This window comes from Narcine bancroftii, chromosome 12, assembly GCF_036971445.1.
Source record: "Narcine bancroftii isolate sNarBan1 chromosome 12, sNarBan1.hap1, whole genome shotgun sequence".
Classification (NCBI taxonomy): domain Eukaryota; kingdom Metazoa; phylum Chordata; class Chondrichthyes; order Torpediniformes; family Narcinidae; genus Narcine; species Narcine bancroftii.
The window spans coordinates 81,605,681-81,620,982 of record NC_091480.1 but is presented as its reverse complement, the minus strand read 5'-3'; the positions used below and the strand labels follow the sequence as shown (position 1 = coordinate 81,620,982).

General features: G+C 45.6%; 1 protein-coding gene across 1 annotated transcript in view; it reads right to left on the bottom strand.

The window, feature by feature from the left end:
• LOC138746668 (growth factor receptor-bound protein 7-like) overlaps positions 1–15,302 on the bottom strand; it is an 82,613-nt gene that overhangs the window by 29,504 nt on the left and 37,807 nt on the right. The window contains exons 7-8 of the mRNA XM_069904959.1: positions 5,428–5,602; positions 2,711–2,834 (exon numbers count right to left, since the gene is read on the bottom strand). Of these exons, the coding sequence (XP_069761060.1) occupies positions 2,711–2,834; positions 5,428–5,602 (299 nt within the window). The remainder of the gene's footprint in view (positions 1–2,710; positions 2,835–5,427; positions 5,603–15,302) is intronic.

Genomic DNA, 15,302 nt, shown 5'->3' with positions numbered 1-15,302 from the left:
GATTCAGTGATGGTAAGGCCTTTGAATATCAGGGACATGATATAAAGCATATGACAGCAGTGGGGTACGTCCACCCCTCTAAGCCATGTCCTCTTTTGCCATCGGCCCTGAATCACACATCTGCCAGTTCAGCAGGATCACTTTTAAAATATTAATTGCTTTCTCCCAAATAGTTCCAGGGCTTTTCTTCTTCCTGTTCCTGGGGCAAGTGAAGTGGCCACATTAGAGGTGTCATCTGTTGGAGTGTCTACAGCTGGAGGTGATTTTCAAGGAATGCCAAGGACATGGGGAGATTTGAAAAGAATGTATTAATTAACATCTTAAAACCAAACCATTGCTGGGGGAGGAGCATGTGCGATTGGATGAGCAAAGGATAAAGTCAGAATCAGATTTATCGTCATGAACATGTGTCATAAAATTTGCAGCAGGTGTACTGGGCATTACAGATGCAAAAATTGCTACAAATTATAATTACTTAAATATACTATTTAAAAATGAATAAAGTAGTGCAAAAGAACCAAAAGTGTCTATGGTTCATTGTCCATTCAGAAATCTGATGGCGGAGGGGAAGAAGCTGTTTTTGTGCCATTGGGTGTTTGTCTTCAGGCTCCTGTACCTCCTTCCTGTTGGTAGCAGTGAGAAGAGGGCATGGCCAGGGAGGTGAGGGTCCTTGACGATAGAGGCTGCTTTCTTGAGATGCCACTTCTTAATGAGTGCTAGCTGAGTTCACAACCGTCTGTAGGCTTTTCCTGTCCTGAGCACTGACACCTCCATACCAGACAGTGATGCAACCAGTCAGAATGCTTTCCACTCTACACCCGTAAAAATTTGGCGACATTCCAAATCTCCTCAAACTCAATGAAATATAGCCGCTGGCGAGCCTTTTTCATGATTGTATTGACATGATGGCCCCAGGATAGATCTTTAGAGATGTTGACATCTCTACCTGAATATGAATTTGAAATTCATTACCCTTTCTTTTCACTGCTGACACCTCCATGAAAACTGGTTTGCGTTCTCCTAGTTTCCCTTTCCTGATGTCCACAAAGTGTGATCGGATGGAGGCAGCAATCTTTGTTTGGGCCTCAGGGTCAGTGAGATTGGAATGGTGGTGGCTGGCCAGGACTGGGAGAGTTTCAACTACACATGAACTGCGCCAAGGCCATGAAAAGTGTCCGTCCATTCCGTTCACAGAGGACAAGTGCAGTACGACAGATGGTCATCAATCATCAGCCAAGTGTTGGGAGTCATCACTGATGGTTAACAGCCTGCTCACCAGTACCTGACCTGGGCTTTAGAACATCAGGGAATGAGAAAGTGTACAGGACAGAGATAGATCAGCCAGGTGAATGGTACCTTGCACTGAATGTTGGAGAAACTAAGGAGCAGATTGTGGACTTAAGGAGAACACAAATCAGTCCTCATCAAGGGGTCAGCAGTGAAGAGTGTCAAGAACTTCAAGTTCTTAGGTGTCAAGATCTCCAAGGATCTGTCCTGGGGCCTCCATGTCTATGCAATCATGAAGAAGGCTCACCATCGACTGTACTTTGAGGAGATTTGGTATGTCATTGAAAGCACTCTGACTGTTGCATCAGTGTCTGGTACGGAGATGCCAATGCACAGTACAAGAAAATACTACAGAAAGTTGAGAACCTGGCCAGCGCCATCATGGGCATCAGTCTTCACTTCATTGAGGACATCTATAAGAGGCGGTGTCTCAAGAAAGCAGCCTCTATCCTCAAGGACCATCACTACCAAGGCCATGTCCTCTTCTCACTGCTACCATCAGGAAGGAGGTCCAGGACCCTGAAGATGAACATTCCATAGTACAGGAACAGCTTCTTCCCCTCTGCCATTGGATTTCTGAATGGACAATGAACCATAGCCACCACCTCACTTTCTCCTTCTTTTTTTTGCACTATTTATTTATTTGAAATGTAATTTATAGCAATATTTGCATTGTAATTCTGCCACAAAATATGTTCATTTCAATAAATTCTGATTCTGATCTAAACATGGAGCAAAGAACAACTCCAGAGATGAGGAGGGAGCAACTGGCCTTCACATCCAGGCAGCAGACTGGCATTGTGCAGCTTTCGTCAGAACACAACACCAATGGTTGGAGTCACAGTTCTGTGCAACAGAAGATGGTTGGAAGTCAGTTATCCCAGTCTAGGACATCAGCACGGCCTCTGGGGCAAACCACTCCAGCTGCTTCATCAATAACCTTCCTTCCATCAGCTACGATGCTCATGAGGAATGTGAGGGAAGACTCTCCACTTACCTGGTCAGTGCAGTCCCAACGACACCAAAAACTCACCACCATCCCAAAGGGACTGCTGTGCGTCCAGTACCGAAACTATCCCTCCCTCCCTCCACCAGCAGTCCCCCCCCCACCTCCCCTGGCTGCAGTGTACACCAAGGACGCATTCATATCAGCAACTCTGACACCACCTCCCCAACTGTGACCTCCAGCCTCTCTCTGTCCTGGATGAAGAACCTTCGGAATGTTGGAGCTTCACCCTCCTTTACTCGTCTGCCTCTAATCCTCTTTACTTCTCTTCTCTAACTGGCCTCTCCTTCCCCTCCACACCTCGTTCCCCCCAGCCCTCCTCTCACACTTATTTTCTTCCTCCGACTCTGTCCTGAGGCCTAGATGCTTTGATGGAGAATATCATGGGCAAATTTCTCTTCCAGCTTAAGAACTCACGTGTGTGCCTCTGGTGGCTGGTGGTTTGGAACTGTTGCTGAGAGTAGGGGTCCTGGGCTGGTGTGAGAGTTCCGAGAACGGGTTGGGGAGTGATGAAGTCTGCATTACTTCCTCCTTCAGTTGCCTATAATATATCAGAACTACCGTAAGCGTCCTGCAGCACACAATTCAATGAACAGAACAGCACAATACTGAGTTCAAACATCAACTCCTTTATATGAGGTGAATGAAACTGATTGAGGGGTAACCATCTCAAAGTGTAACAATCAGGTAGCAGCACTACCTGCTGTGACACCGTATCAAGCTCCTTCACTTGATGAAAGGGTTGTCTGATAAGGAACAATTAGGCAGTTTGTCCCCATTGAGGGAGAGGAGAGTTGATCCAGATCCAAATATCAGATTTATTGTCAGAGTACATTCATGACATCACATACAACCCCGGGATTCTTTTTCCTGTGGGCGAGGGAGAATTACCACTTATTGGTCATGCAAAAAAACTGTACTCAACGTACACATGTAAACACATGTAAACAAACTGATTGTACAATACAGAGAGATTTTTTTAAAAATCAATGAAGTGCAAAAATAAGAGTCCTTAAATGAGTCTCTAGCCCCTTTTCCATTGCCACCCTGTCCCAGGAATTAACTGGGAATTTACTGGGACAGGGGCCAGTGGTAAAGGAACACTGACCGAACACTGGTGTCAAATTACATCATTTCATGCTGGGGATTAACCACCTCCACCCCCTACTCATATCCCTGACGTTTGCTGACACCAACAGGCTGATAAAATCAGTGGAAAAGGGACAGCAGAAAGTCACCCATTTCCAGTTGAAGGTAAAACACTCCGATCCCCGGGGATGAGTTGTGTTCGGTGGAAAAGCAATTAATGTTCCAGTTAAGGGTGGCCTAGTGGAAACAGCACAAAGGGCTTCCTATCCCAGGACACTCCACAGCCAATTAATAGGGATGCCAGCGGAAAAGGGGCTTCTGATTGAGTTTGTCATTGAGGAGTCAATGGTGGAGGGATAGCAGCTGTTCCTGAACCTGGTGGGTGTGAGTCTTGTGGCACCTCTACCTCTTTCCTGATAGCAGCAGTGAGAACAGAGCGTGTGTGTGGTGATACATCACTAGCCTACTGCAGGGGGCAACCTGTGTACCTGCAGAAGAGGACTGGATGGACTTTCCTCAGCCTTTGCAGGAAGTAGAGGCACTGCTGGGCTTTCTTGGCTGTGAAGCTGGTGTTAAGGGACCAGGTGAGATTCTCCGCCAAGTGCACTCCAAGGAACTTGATTCTCTTGATGACCTCATCAGTCGAGCTGACAATGGAGGGCATTCTGACTGGTTGGTTCACTGTCTGGTATGCAGGTGCCAACGCAAAGACAGGAAAAATCTACAGAGAGTTCTGAACTTTACCAGTGCCATCACAGAAACCAGACTTTACTCCATCGAGGAGATCTGCAAGAGGCGGTGTCTTAAGAAAGCAGCCTCTATTCTCAAAGACCCCAACAACCTAGGCCATGCCCTCTTCACACTGTTACCTTCAGAAAAGAGGTAGAGGGGGCTTAAGATGAACACCCAGTGGCACAAGGACAGCTTCTTCCCTTCTGCCATCAGATTTCTGAATGGACAATGAACCACAGTCACTACCTCACTTTCTCCTATTTTCTTGCACTATTCATTTACTTTTGATGCAATTTTATAACAATATTGGCACTGTGTAATGCTGCATCAAAACAATGAATTTTGTGATGTGTTCGTGACAATAAATTCTGGTTCTCATTGATTGCTGGTCCTAAATTATGCGTTTTGAGAATATTTAACCGTCACACATTCCTCCATCTCTTGCCCCCCTCCTCCCAATTCCCCACCCTGCACTTCTCTTTCCATCTCTCCTTCCCTCCAATATTGTTCTGTCCTCCTTTCCCACCACCCAACCAACTTCCTGCCTCCTCCACTCTTCATCCACCTCATTCTCCCCTTCACCTCCTCTCCCTTTATTTTTCCTTTCCCTCTAATTCCTTGTTCCCCATCTCCTCTTCCTCCACCTCTCTCCTCTTTCTTCCAGCTCTCCTCCCTCCCCTGTCCTCTATTACCTCGACCTTCCTCCAGCTCTCCTCCCTGCACTTCTTCTCCCTCTCTCCTCGACCCATTCTTTTCCTTTCTCACCTCTCCTCCGCCCAACCCCACCACCCCTCCACCTTCATCCATCCCTCCCCTCCTCTCAACTTCTCCCCTTCCCCACCCCCCATCCATCCCATTCACACACCCCCTCCCATTCCTATCACCCACCTCTACATCTCTACCTTCTCGATTTGTGCCCCTCCCCTCTAATCCCCTGCCCCACAACCCACCCAGGCTGATATGGTCCCAAGTTCCCATTGTCTTGACTGGAAATATTTTAAGTAAGACCTGAATGCTATAGATTGCCAGATCATCCAGTCACCTGACTGACTCTTTCTGTAAGTAAAACATGAAACTCCGCAGACACCGTGGTTGAAATAAAAACACAACGCTGGAGAAACTCAGCTGGTCAAACAGTGTCCTTTATATGGCAAAGATAAAGATACATAACCAGCATTTCAGACCTGAGCTTTCAACAAGGTACTGAAATGTTGGTTATGTATCTTTATCTTTGCTAGATAAAGGTCACTGTCTGACCAGCTGAATTTCTCCAGTGTTGTGTTTTTTACTGACTCTTTCTGTAATATGCTTACCTTTCGACTTGAATGTGAACTGACTGTGACCTCTGACGCAGCAATGCTGACTGTGCTCCAGTTCGACTGGAGGTCATGTGAGCATTGGGCAGCATCGATGCCACTTCCTTCTGGTACAAGTTGTCCAGCTTGGTGTTCACACTGTGTTCCAGAGCCACAAACTCCACGTCAGCATCTGAAGGAGGCAATGATGGAGGATGAGTTACGTCTCCAGAAGCCAGAGGGGCACTCTCTGACCCACCGTCTCCTGGCAGATGTCGTACACAGAGCAGGTAGCTCCACCTATGGGAGGATTAGATCCACCAGGGGAGGGTTGGCCACAGAAGCAGGCCTGGTGCCTGGGAAATCAAGTCTCAAGAACTTAGAACCATGGAACATTATAGCACAGAAAAAGGACCTTCAGCCCTCCTAGTCTGTGCTGATCTTTTTTTCTGCTTAGTCCGACTGACCAGCACCCAGTTCATAGCCTTCCATTCCCCGCCCATCCGTGTACCTCTTCAAATTCTTCTTAAATGTTAATATTGAGCCCACATTCAACACTTCAGATGGGAGCTCATTCCACACTCCCACCACTCCCTTTTTGAAGAAGTTCCCCATCATGTTCCCCCTAACCTTCTCCCCTTTCACTCAATCCATGTCCTCTGGTTTGTATCTCACCTATCCTCAGTGAAAAAAAAGCCTATCTACATTTATTGTCTATACCCCTGATAATTTTATGTTCCTCTATCAAATGTCCCTCATTCTTCTATTAAGGTCTTAACCTGTTTAACCTTTCCCTGTAACTCAGCTCCTAAAGACCCAGAAACATTCTGGTTCTTCTTCTCTTTACTCTTTCAATCTTATTGATAGTTTTCCTGTAGTTAGGTGACCAAAACTACACACAATTCTCCAAATTTGGCCTCACCAATGTCTTATACAACTTTACCATAACATCCTGACTCCTATACTCAGTACTTTGATTTATGAAAGCCAATATGCCAAAAGCTCTCTTTACAGCCCTATCCACCTGTGATGCCACTTTAAGGGAATTATGTACCTGTATTCCCAGATCCTTCTGTTCTACCGCACTCCTCAGTGCTCTACCATTTACCATGTTCGTCCTTTCTTGGTTTGTCCTTACAAAATTCAACATCTCATCACCTGTCTGCATTAAATTTCATCTGCCATTTTTTCAGCCCAGCTAATCCAGATCCCTCTGCAAGCGTAGAAAACATTCCTTGCTGTTCACAGTCTCTCCTATCTTTGCGTCATTTGCAAGAGGTTTGGCAGAGGTCATTCAGGAGCCTGAGAGTTGTGTGGTTGAGAATGTCCTTATAAGTCCGTTGGTTTCGCACTCTGAAGGCATCTCCCCTGACGTGTGGAAGGAGATGAAAGTGAGTCCAGGTTGTGATGGGGCCTTCAGTAAGATGGCTGCCTTTCCTTGGTACCGCGAGATATGGATAGAATCCAGGGAGAGAAGGGAGGTTTGTGTGATGTTCTGAGCTGTATTCACCACTCTCTGCACCTCCTAGCTATCAGAAAAGATTGGAATAGCTGGGCTGCTTTGTTCTTGCAGCAAAGGAGGCTGAGAGGTGTATAACATTGTGAGATGCATCAATAGGGTAGAGAGCCATACCTTTGTTTCCTATGTTTAGGGGAGTCGAAAACTGCAGGACATAGGCTTAAGGTGAGAGGGAGAGAGTTTAAAGGGGATCTTGGGTAGATTGTTCACACACAGAGTTGTGAGTGTCTGGGATGAACCTCCAGAAGAGGAAGAGGCAGGAACAGGAACTATAGAATACTACAGCACAGAAACAGGCCCTTTGCCCCTTCTACTCAGTGCCAAACTATTATTCTGCCTAGTCCCACAGGCCTGCACCCAGACCATATACCCCCATAACCCACCCACCCACGTGCCTGTCCAAATTTTTCTTGAATGTTAAAATTGAGTCTCCAGGTACCACTTCAGCTGGCAGCTCGTTCCACACTCCCACCACCCTCTGCATGAGGAAGTTACACCAATGTTCCCTTTAAACATTTCCCTTCCACCCTTAACCCATGTCTTCTAGTTTTTATCTCTCAGCCTCAGTGGAGAAAAACTGGTTGCATTTACTCTGTCTATACCCCTCATAATTTCACAACCTCCATTAAATCTCCCCTCATTCTTCTGTGCTCTGGGGAATAAAGTCTTTAACCTTTCCCTGAACTTAGTTCTTCAAGTCCTGACAACATCCTTGTAAATCTTTCTCTGGATTCGTTCAATCTTGATATCCCTCCTGTAGTCAGATGTATGCTATGTTATGTAGGACTAGGTGTTAATATCTCTTACTGTACACGTGAGACTTGCTCCCTAGACTCTGCGGAGTGGCCAAGAGAATGGTGGCATTTTCTGGATTATCAAGTGGGCGCCCTCCTTCCTCAGTGTTTCGCTGATAGACCCACAACACCTCCGGAGAGTTCAGCAGTGAATCCCGACATCCTGGGCTCATTCCCTAGATACCATTCACTCACTTGGGTGCCCAGGTGGGACTACAACCAGTCAGACCCTTGCCTTCCAGCCACGTTGCTGCACATCAGCTGCAAGCCCAGCGCACCTCAGTTTTTTGCGTTCATAGGCTTCCTCCACTGCATGACTAAAACTGTAATTTGGCCTCATCAATGTCTTCTACAACTTCACCATAACATCATAACTCCTGTACTCACTGCTTTGATTTATGAAGGCCAATGTGCCAAAAGCTTTCTTTATGACCCTATCTCCCTGTGATGCCACTTTCAGGGAATTCTCAAATTCCTCAGTATCCTACCATTTACAATGCATGTCCTTTCTTGGTTTGTCTTTCCAGAATGCAACAGCTTAAATTTCATCTACCACTTTGCAGCCCATTTTTCTAGCTGGTCCAGATCCATCTGCAAGCTTTGAAACACTTCCTCACTGTCCACTACACCTCCAATCTTTGTGTCATCTGCAACTTGAAGAGGCATCTGGACAGGTTCTTGAACGAGCAGCGCAGAGAGGGCGTTGGAATTAATGCAGTCGCGTGGGATTGGTAGAGATGGTCATGATAATGGTGGGCTGAAAGGCCTGTTTCTATGCTGTTCACCTCTCTGAATGTAACTCTATAACATGACACTGTCCCAGTAACATTCCAATTAGCCCAATTATTCCTTGTTAGACTGACTGCAAACAAAGAGCTTTTTTATCTTACAGTTCAAGCGAATGAGTTTATGTGAATAAACATATGGGTATAAAAATCCATACATTGTTCTTATCACTACGATATTTCACATTCTGCATAAACTATTGAGAGCAGATACTTTGCTGCTTGCTTTGGCAGTTTGACTGTAATTGAGAGAAAGAATCCAGGCAATTAAGAACCCCCAAACAGGAAGGGGGAAGGAAGGGTCTGTGATCCTTTTGAAATGCTGAGTAGAAAGCCTTGGGGAGCACGGAGCCTCTGAAGCAGGCACGGTGCCAGCAAAACATCAATGGCTGGATTGGGTGGTGGCAAAGGAGTTACAAGACCAGCCATTCTACCAGATAAAGATTGGCCAGTCTGATATTAAAGATGTCCAAGTTTAGAGCAGTCTCAGAAAACCTCGGGCCGGATGGAGAGAAATTCGAATGGGAGACTGAGTGGATAGAAGGAAGAGGAGGAGGGAATTAAAAGGTGTTTATTGCTGTGTTGTTGGTGGGATAGAAACAATATCATTTATATAGATATTGGGAGAGGGAGAGAGAGAGAGACAGAGATTGCAGTGTGATCACAGGCTTGATCACAAAGAGGGAAGATTATGAAGATCTTAAAGAGGGAGCAGGGATGGGGAGTATCAGTGAATCCACATCCTATCTATTGCAAGCCTCTGCACATGTGCAATTTAGAGACCAATTTTCCACAGCAAGCATTTAAATGGTGATTTTAAATGTTATGTTTGAAAGCAACAACCAACACACACAATACAATGTGTATGCACTTTTTATTCAATTATGAGTTGATTGATGTTATTTCCCCATTGTTCAGTAAATAACAAACAATGGGGAAATAACCAATGTCTCAGTACTCAATAAACACCTGATAGCCCACTGAACTTCAGGAATTCTGCTCCCCGCTCCTTGGGAGAGGGTCAGAGAGGCCTCCGTAAGATGTCTGTAAACACTAGGTGTTCAAAGACAAAGGTAGACACTGGAAGTCAGCAGGGGCTGCATGTAAGAATTTAACCTTGCAGAAAGGCATATTCTTGATGTTCTGGAGTGAGTTTGAATGTACAATAATAAGAGTCTGTCCCTGACTATGTAAGTGAATCATTGGGCATATCTGTGATGAGGAGTCTTTTTCGAGCTTCAGTGTTAGCCTGGCACCTACCCTAAAATAAAATCGCATTAGCATTCTGCAAGAACTTTGGAGAGTAAAAACCATCCTAGGAGGTGACACGTTGTTACTGCCAGATTTGGAGACCACCCTTTGGTTTTGCCTGCTCTGCTCTGAGTTGGAGCTGGGAGCTGCACACGTTCTTAGTTCAGGGACCAGGGTCAGATGGCAGGAGTCTGGTGTTGGTTAAGATGCTCTGCTATGATTTGGCAATGAATGTGAATTTGACACAGTCAAATTCTGGTGCCGAGCTGCCCGTGTGTGGGGTGGTGAGGCAGGCTGGCATAGATATCGTTGAACTTTGTCACAGCTATTGGAGGATCAGGTGGGGTTGAAAATGCGACAGAAATATTTGATGCCCAAATGTATCAGTCAGCTTGGCGCCATGGACACTCTTCATGGGTTTTTAAGAACATGCCTTTGAGACTGCCTGAAGGAATTGGAATCTTGCCAGACGAGGGTGCGTTCAGAATGGATGCTCATGTGTGCCATGTTGTGAGAACATACACCAGAGCTACAACTCACTGATAGGCATAGTCTCTGGCAGAAAAATGCCATCTCTCTGGGTAGGTATTGTTGAAACTCCCCCTTCAACGGGCCATTCTATTCAATGGGATAGCAGCAAAGACCCAGGGTTAATGCCATCATCGTAATGTTGTGAGAATGCATCTTAGAAGTGAGCTGTCCTTCGATAATAGTTTAAATTGCCAGTATATAGAGAATACCAGCATAGAAATGGTTTTTCCCCCCGGTAAAAGTTGGAAACAAACAAGATTTGGCTTTGCAGCTAAAATAACTGACTGTTTCACACAAAGTACCTGAATTAAAACAGGAAGAGGCCATTCATCCATACAATGTCACAGAGCCATAGTCAACACATAATACAATAGAAGTGCACAATACAATATGCATACTCGGTACAATGAGTGTACACCGTACAACGTTGCAGAGCACCCCAGCAACAATCAATGCACACAATACGATATCCGTACATGGTACAATGTGTGTACACCGTACAATGTTGCAGAGCACCTCAGCAACAATCAATGCACACAATACAATATCCGTACATGGTACAATGTGTGTACACCGTACAACGTTGCAGAGCACCCCAGCAACAATCAATGCACACAATACAATATCCGTACATGGTACAATGTGTGTACACCGTACAACGTTGCAGAGCACCCCAGCAACAATCAGTGCACACAATACAATGTCCGTACATGGTACAATGTGTGTACACTGTACAACGTTGCAGAGCACCCCAGCAACAATCAATGCACACAATACAATATCCGTACATGGTACAATGTGTGTACACCGTACGTCACAGAGCATCCCAGCAACAACCAACACACACAATACAATGTGTACACAGTACAATGTGGAGCATCCCAGCCACAATCAACACACACAATACAATATGTGTACACTACAACGTTACAGGGCATCCCTCCTACAGTCAATAATTTCAGTATGGTGGAGAAGACTCGGAGCCTTACAGTGTGTTTATCATCTCAACTTTTGATAGCTTCACCATACGTCAACCAGACCTCTGACTTAACTGGGTATGTGGCTGATGGGACATAGTATTTGGTTCCTAACTTTCCATGTCACAAAGGCAAAATGCAGGAAACTGAGAGGTTTCCAGTTGTAATTGTGACTGTATCTCAATTAGCTCTCTCGCTGGGAAGGAGGACATTCAGTTTGCTGAGCCTCTTATTGGGGTTTGACACTCGGTCACATGGGACCCCTGTGGGTAGAGGTGCAGTTATATCCCAGCAGAAAGCATTGCATTCAGGGAGAAAGGGAATAAATCAGTGCCTGTGTCTGAGAGCATTGTGTGCTAAGAGATGCAACAGGATTGCATTGGAAAATTTCACTGGGAACCCACAAGAATTGCTTCAGATAATTGGACTTGAGCTGCAATGGGGAACTGCACTGAGGCTACACGGGGGAATTGGGCAGGAGCTGCTGAAGGGAAACTGAACAGACGCTGTATGGGGGATTTGAATGAAGGATCAGCAGTGGGGAACTGTGCAGCTGCACTGGAAAATAAACAGGCTGCATTGGTGTTCCGCTGAAGAGGTGCATGGGAACAGCACTGGGAATTTAAATAAGGACTCTGACAATGCACTGAGGAACTGCAATACGGGACTGCACAGATGTATTGAAAATGTAGTGGGTCTCCGCATTGGAGCTGCATGGGAAAATGCAGATACGACATGGGGAATGCATAGGCACTGCACTGGAGAGTTGCACAGGAAGTAAATATGCATTGATCATGAAGTGGGTGGAGGCAGAAGAGTTTTTGTTTGATGTGGACATCACGGTTGCACAGACGTAAGCCGAAGGGCTTGTTCCTTTGGTGGACTGTTCTGTCTTCTATGAATCAAATGAACATTTTTACCAATTTATCCTCAATGCCTGAACTTACTACATTAACACGGAAGCATCTGGAAAACAAATAGGTCGGGGAATGTACAACAACCCACAAGCATCCTAGGGAAGGCATCGTTGATTATTTTCTGCAGATTTCTCTTTTAATTTTTCAAATGAGGCACCGGTGCAATCTCTCGGCTTGGGAGAGGGCACAGTGTGGGTTACTGAGCATGCAGTGTGAGGCAATGAGCCAGGCAGTCAACGGGCTAGTGTCAGTCCCTGTGGTGCGCACCCACACCGGGCAGCTGAGCCACAGCTGCTGTGTGCTGAGCCAGTAATGAGGAACGCTGAGGCGAGTGTGGTACAAAGTGAGCATACCTTTACTCCCACCCTCTCCATTCTCCTTCCCTCTTTCCCCCTCTCCTTCCCAGCCTCTTCTCTGTCCTTTTTCCCTCTCCCTTCCACATCACAAGAGGTGTTATTCTCTGTCAGTGTGCTGGGGTTCAGGAGTCAGGGGCAACAGACACCAAGTGCATCCATGCATCTGCTCCCTCCCCTGTGACAATGTTGGGGTTGATGTGGAGGGGAGGGGGAAATGTGGCAACAGGCCCACACAGCCGCACTATCAGATCTCAGAAGGCTACACGTTTGTGTTTATTGTGCAGTGAAGATTGGGTGAAGATTCAGTGATACTCTTTACTCATCCAGAACGCTGTCAGAGTGATACAGCCCCACAGGTCCAGAGACCTGACTATCAGCGCTGTCCATAGACCATAAGACATAGGAGCAGAAATGGGCTGCCCATTGAGTCTGCTCCACCACTTAATCAAGTGCTGATCCCTTTCCCACTCAGGCCCACTGCCCCGCCTTCTCCCCATAACCTTTGATGCCTTTTCTAATCAAAAACCTGTCAATCTCTGCTTCAATGACCTAGCCTCCACAACCACATGTGGCAACAAATTCCACAGATTTACCACCCTCTGACTGAAGAAGTTCTTCTGCATCTCTGTGTATCCTTCAATCCAGAAGTTGTGACCTCTTGTTCTAGACTCTCCCACCATGGGAAACAACCCTTCTACATCTACTCTTTCAACATTCTAAATGTTTCAATGAGATTTCCCCCCAATGCCATTCTCCTAAATTCCAACAAGAATATTGACAGGGACTTCCATATCGTGAAAGGGCTGGATAGTTTGGAGTTTGTGAAATGTGTTCAGGAAAATTTTCTACACCAATATATAGAGGTACCAATGAGAGAGGATGCAATAATTGATCTCCAATTAGGGAACCAGACAGATCAGGTGACAGATGTATGTGTAGGCAAACATTTTGAGTCCAGTGACCATAATGTCATTAGCTTCAAGTTAATTATGGAAAAGGATAAGTCTAATCCTCATGTTAGGATGCTAAATTGGAGGAAGGAAAATTTTGTGGAAATGAGAAAAGATCTAGGAAGAGTGAATTATGTTGTTTTCTGGCAAGGATGTGATCAGAAAGTGGAAGGCCTTCAAAAGCAAAATTTTGAGAGGGCAGAGTTTGCATGTTCCTGACAGGATTCAAGGCAAAGTTAACAGGTGTAGAGAACCCTGGTTTTCAAGGGATATTGGCGATCTGGTTAAGTAGAAGAGGGAGGTGTTCAGCAAGTATGGGCAACAAGGAGCTAATTAGGTACATGAAGAGTACAGAAAATGCAAGAAAATACTCAAGAAGGAAATCAGAAAGGCAAAAAGAAGACATGGGGTGGCTCTGACAGATAATGTGAAGGTAAATCTAAAGGGTTTCTACAAGTATATTAAGAGTAAAAGGATAATAAGGGACAAAATTGGTCCCCTAGAGCAGGGGTGTCAAACTCAAATTCACGGAGGGCCAAAATTAAAAACTTGGACTAAGTCGAGGGCCGAACTAAATATTTATTGAAAATTTTCAACATCTGGATGTTTTCTCTTCTTTCAACATATGTAATGTTAAACTTTAGGATATAACTTTAGGAGGATAATGTTACAGGTCAGGAGTAGGTAGCTCAAGTTCACCCTTTGCTTGACCTGAGGGAAACCTATTTGGTCCCTGTGGAGATGTAGTCAGCATTCACAGGCTGTGTCCATTTTGGCCTGCATCAGGACTCAGCATTTCCTGCTCACTCCTCAGGCTCTAGGCCTCTATTCACCCTCGACCCACCATCCCTCTACCTGACCAGTCCTTTACCCAACCTCTACTCACCCCTCACTCCACTCACTCTGCCTCTCACCCATCCTATACACACCCCTCTACTGCCTCTCCCCTCAACCTGTTCCTCCCTCTACCCGTCTCTCACCCTCTAATCACCCCTCCCCTACTCACCCTGCCCCTCCCCTTTTACCTCTTCCCTATCCACCCCTCTTTCTACTCATCCCTCCCTCTAACTGCCCCTCGCACCACCATAACTTCCTCTGCCCATTACTCCTCACCTACACCTTCTGCCCACCCCTGCTTACCCACCCACTTGTCAGTCCCTACTTCAGAAGGTTAAGAGACTAAGAGGTTGTAAATTGGATTCAAAATTGGCTGTGTGGTAGTGAATGGTTGCTTCACAGACTGGAGGCCTGTGACTAGTGGTGGGCCTCAGGGATCTGTGTTGGGATCATTATTGTTTGCTGCCTATATCAATGATCTAGATGATAATAAGGTAAACTGGATGAGCAAGTTTGCTGATCACACAAAGATCGGAGGTGTTGTGGACAACGAGGAAGATTTTCAAAGCTTACAGATGGATCTGGACCAACTGAAAGAATGGGCCAAAAAATGGCAGATGGAGTTTAATGCAGGCAAGTGTGAGGTGTTGCATTTTGGAAGGGCAAACCAAGGTAAAACATACATAGTAAATGGTAGGGCAATGAGATCTGGGAATACAGATACATAATTTCCTGGAGATGGTGTGGCAGGTGGATGGGGCTGTAAAGAAAGCTTTTGGCATCTTAGCCTTTATAAATCAAAGTATTGAGTATAGGGGTTGGGATGTTATAGTAAAGTTGCACAAGACATCGGTGAGGCCAAATTTGGATCATTTTGCACAGCTTTGGTCACCTAACTACAGGAAAGATGTATAAAAAAATTGAAAGAGAGCTGAGATTTACTAGGATGTTGCTGGTTCTTCTGGAGTTGAGTTAC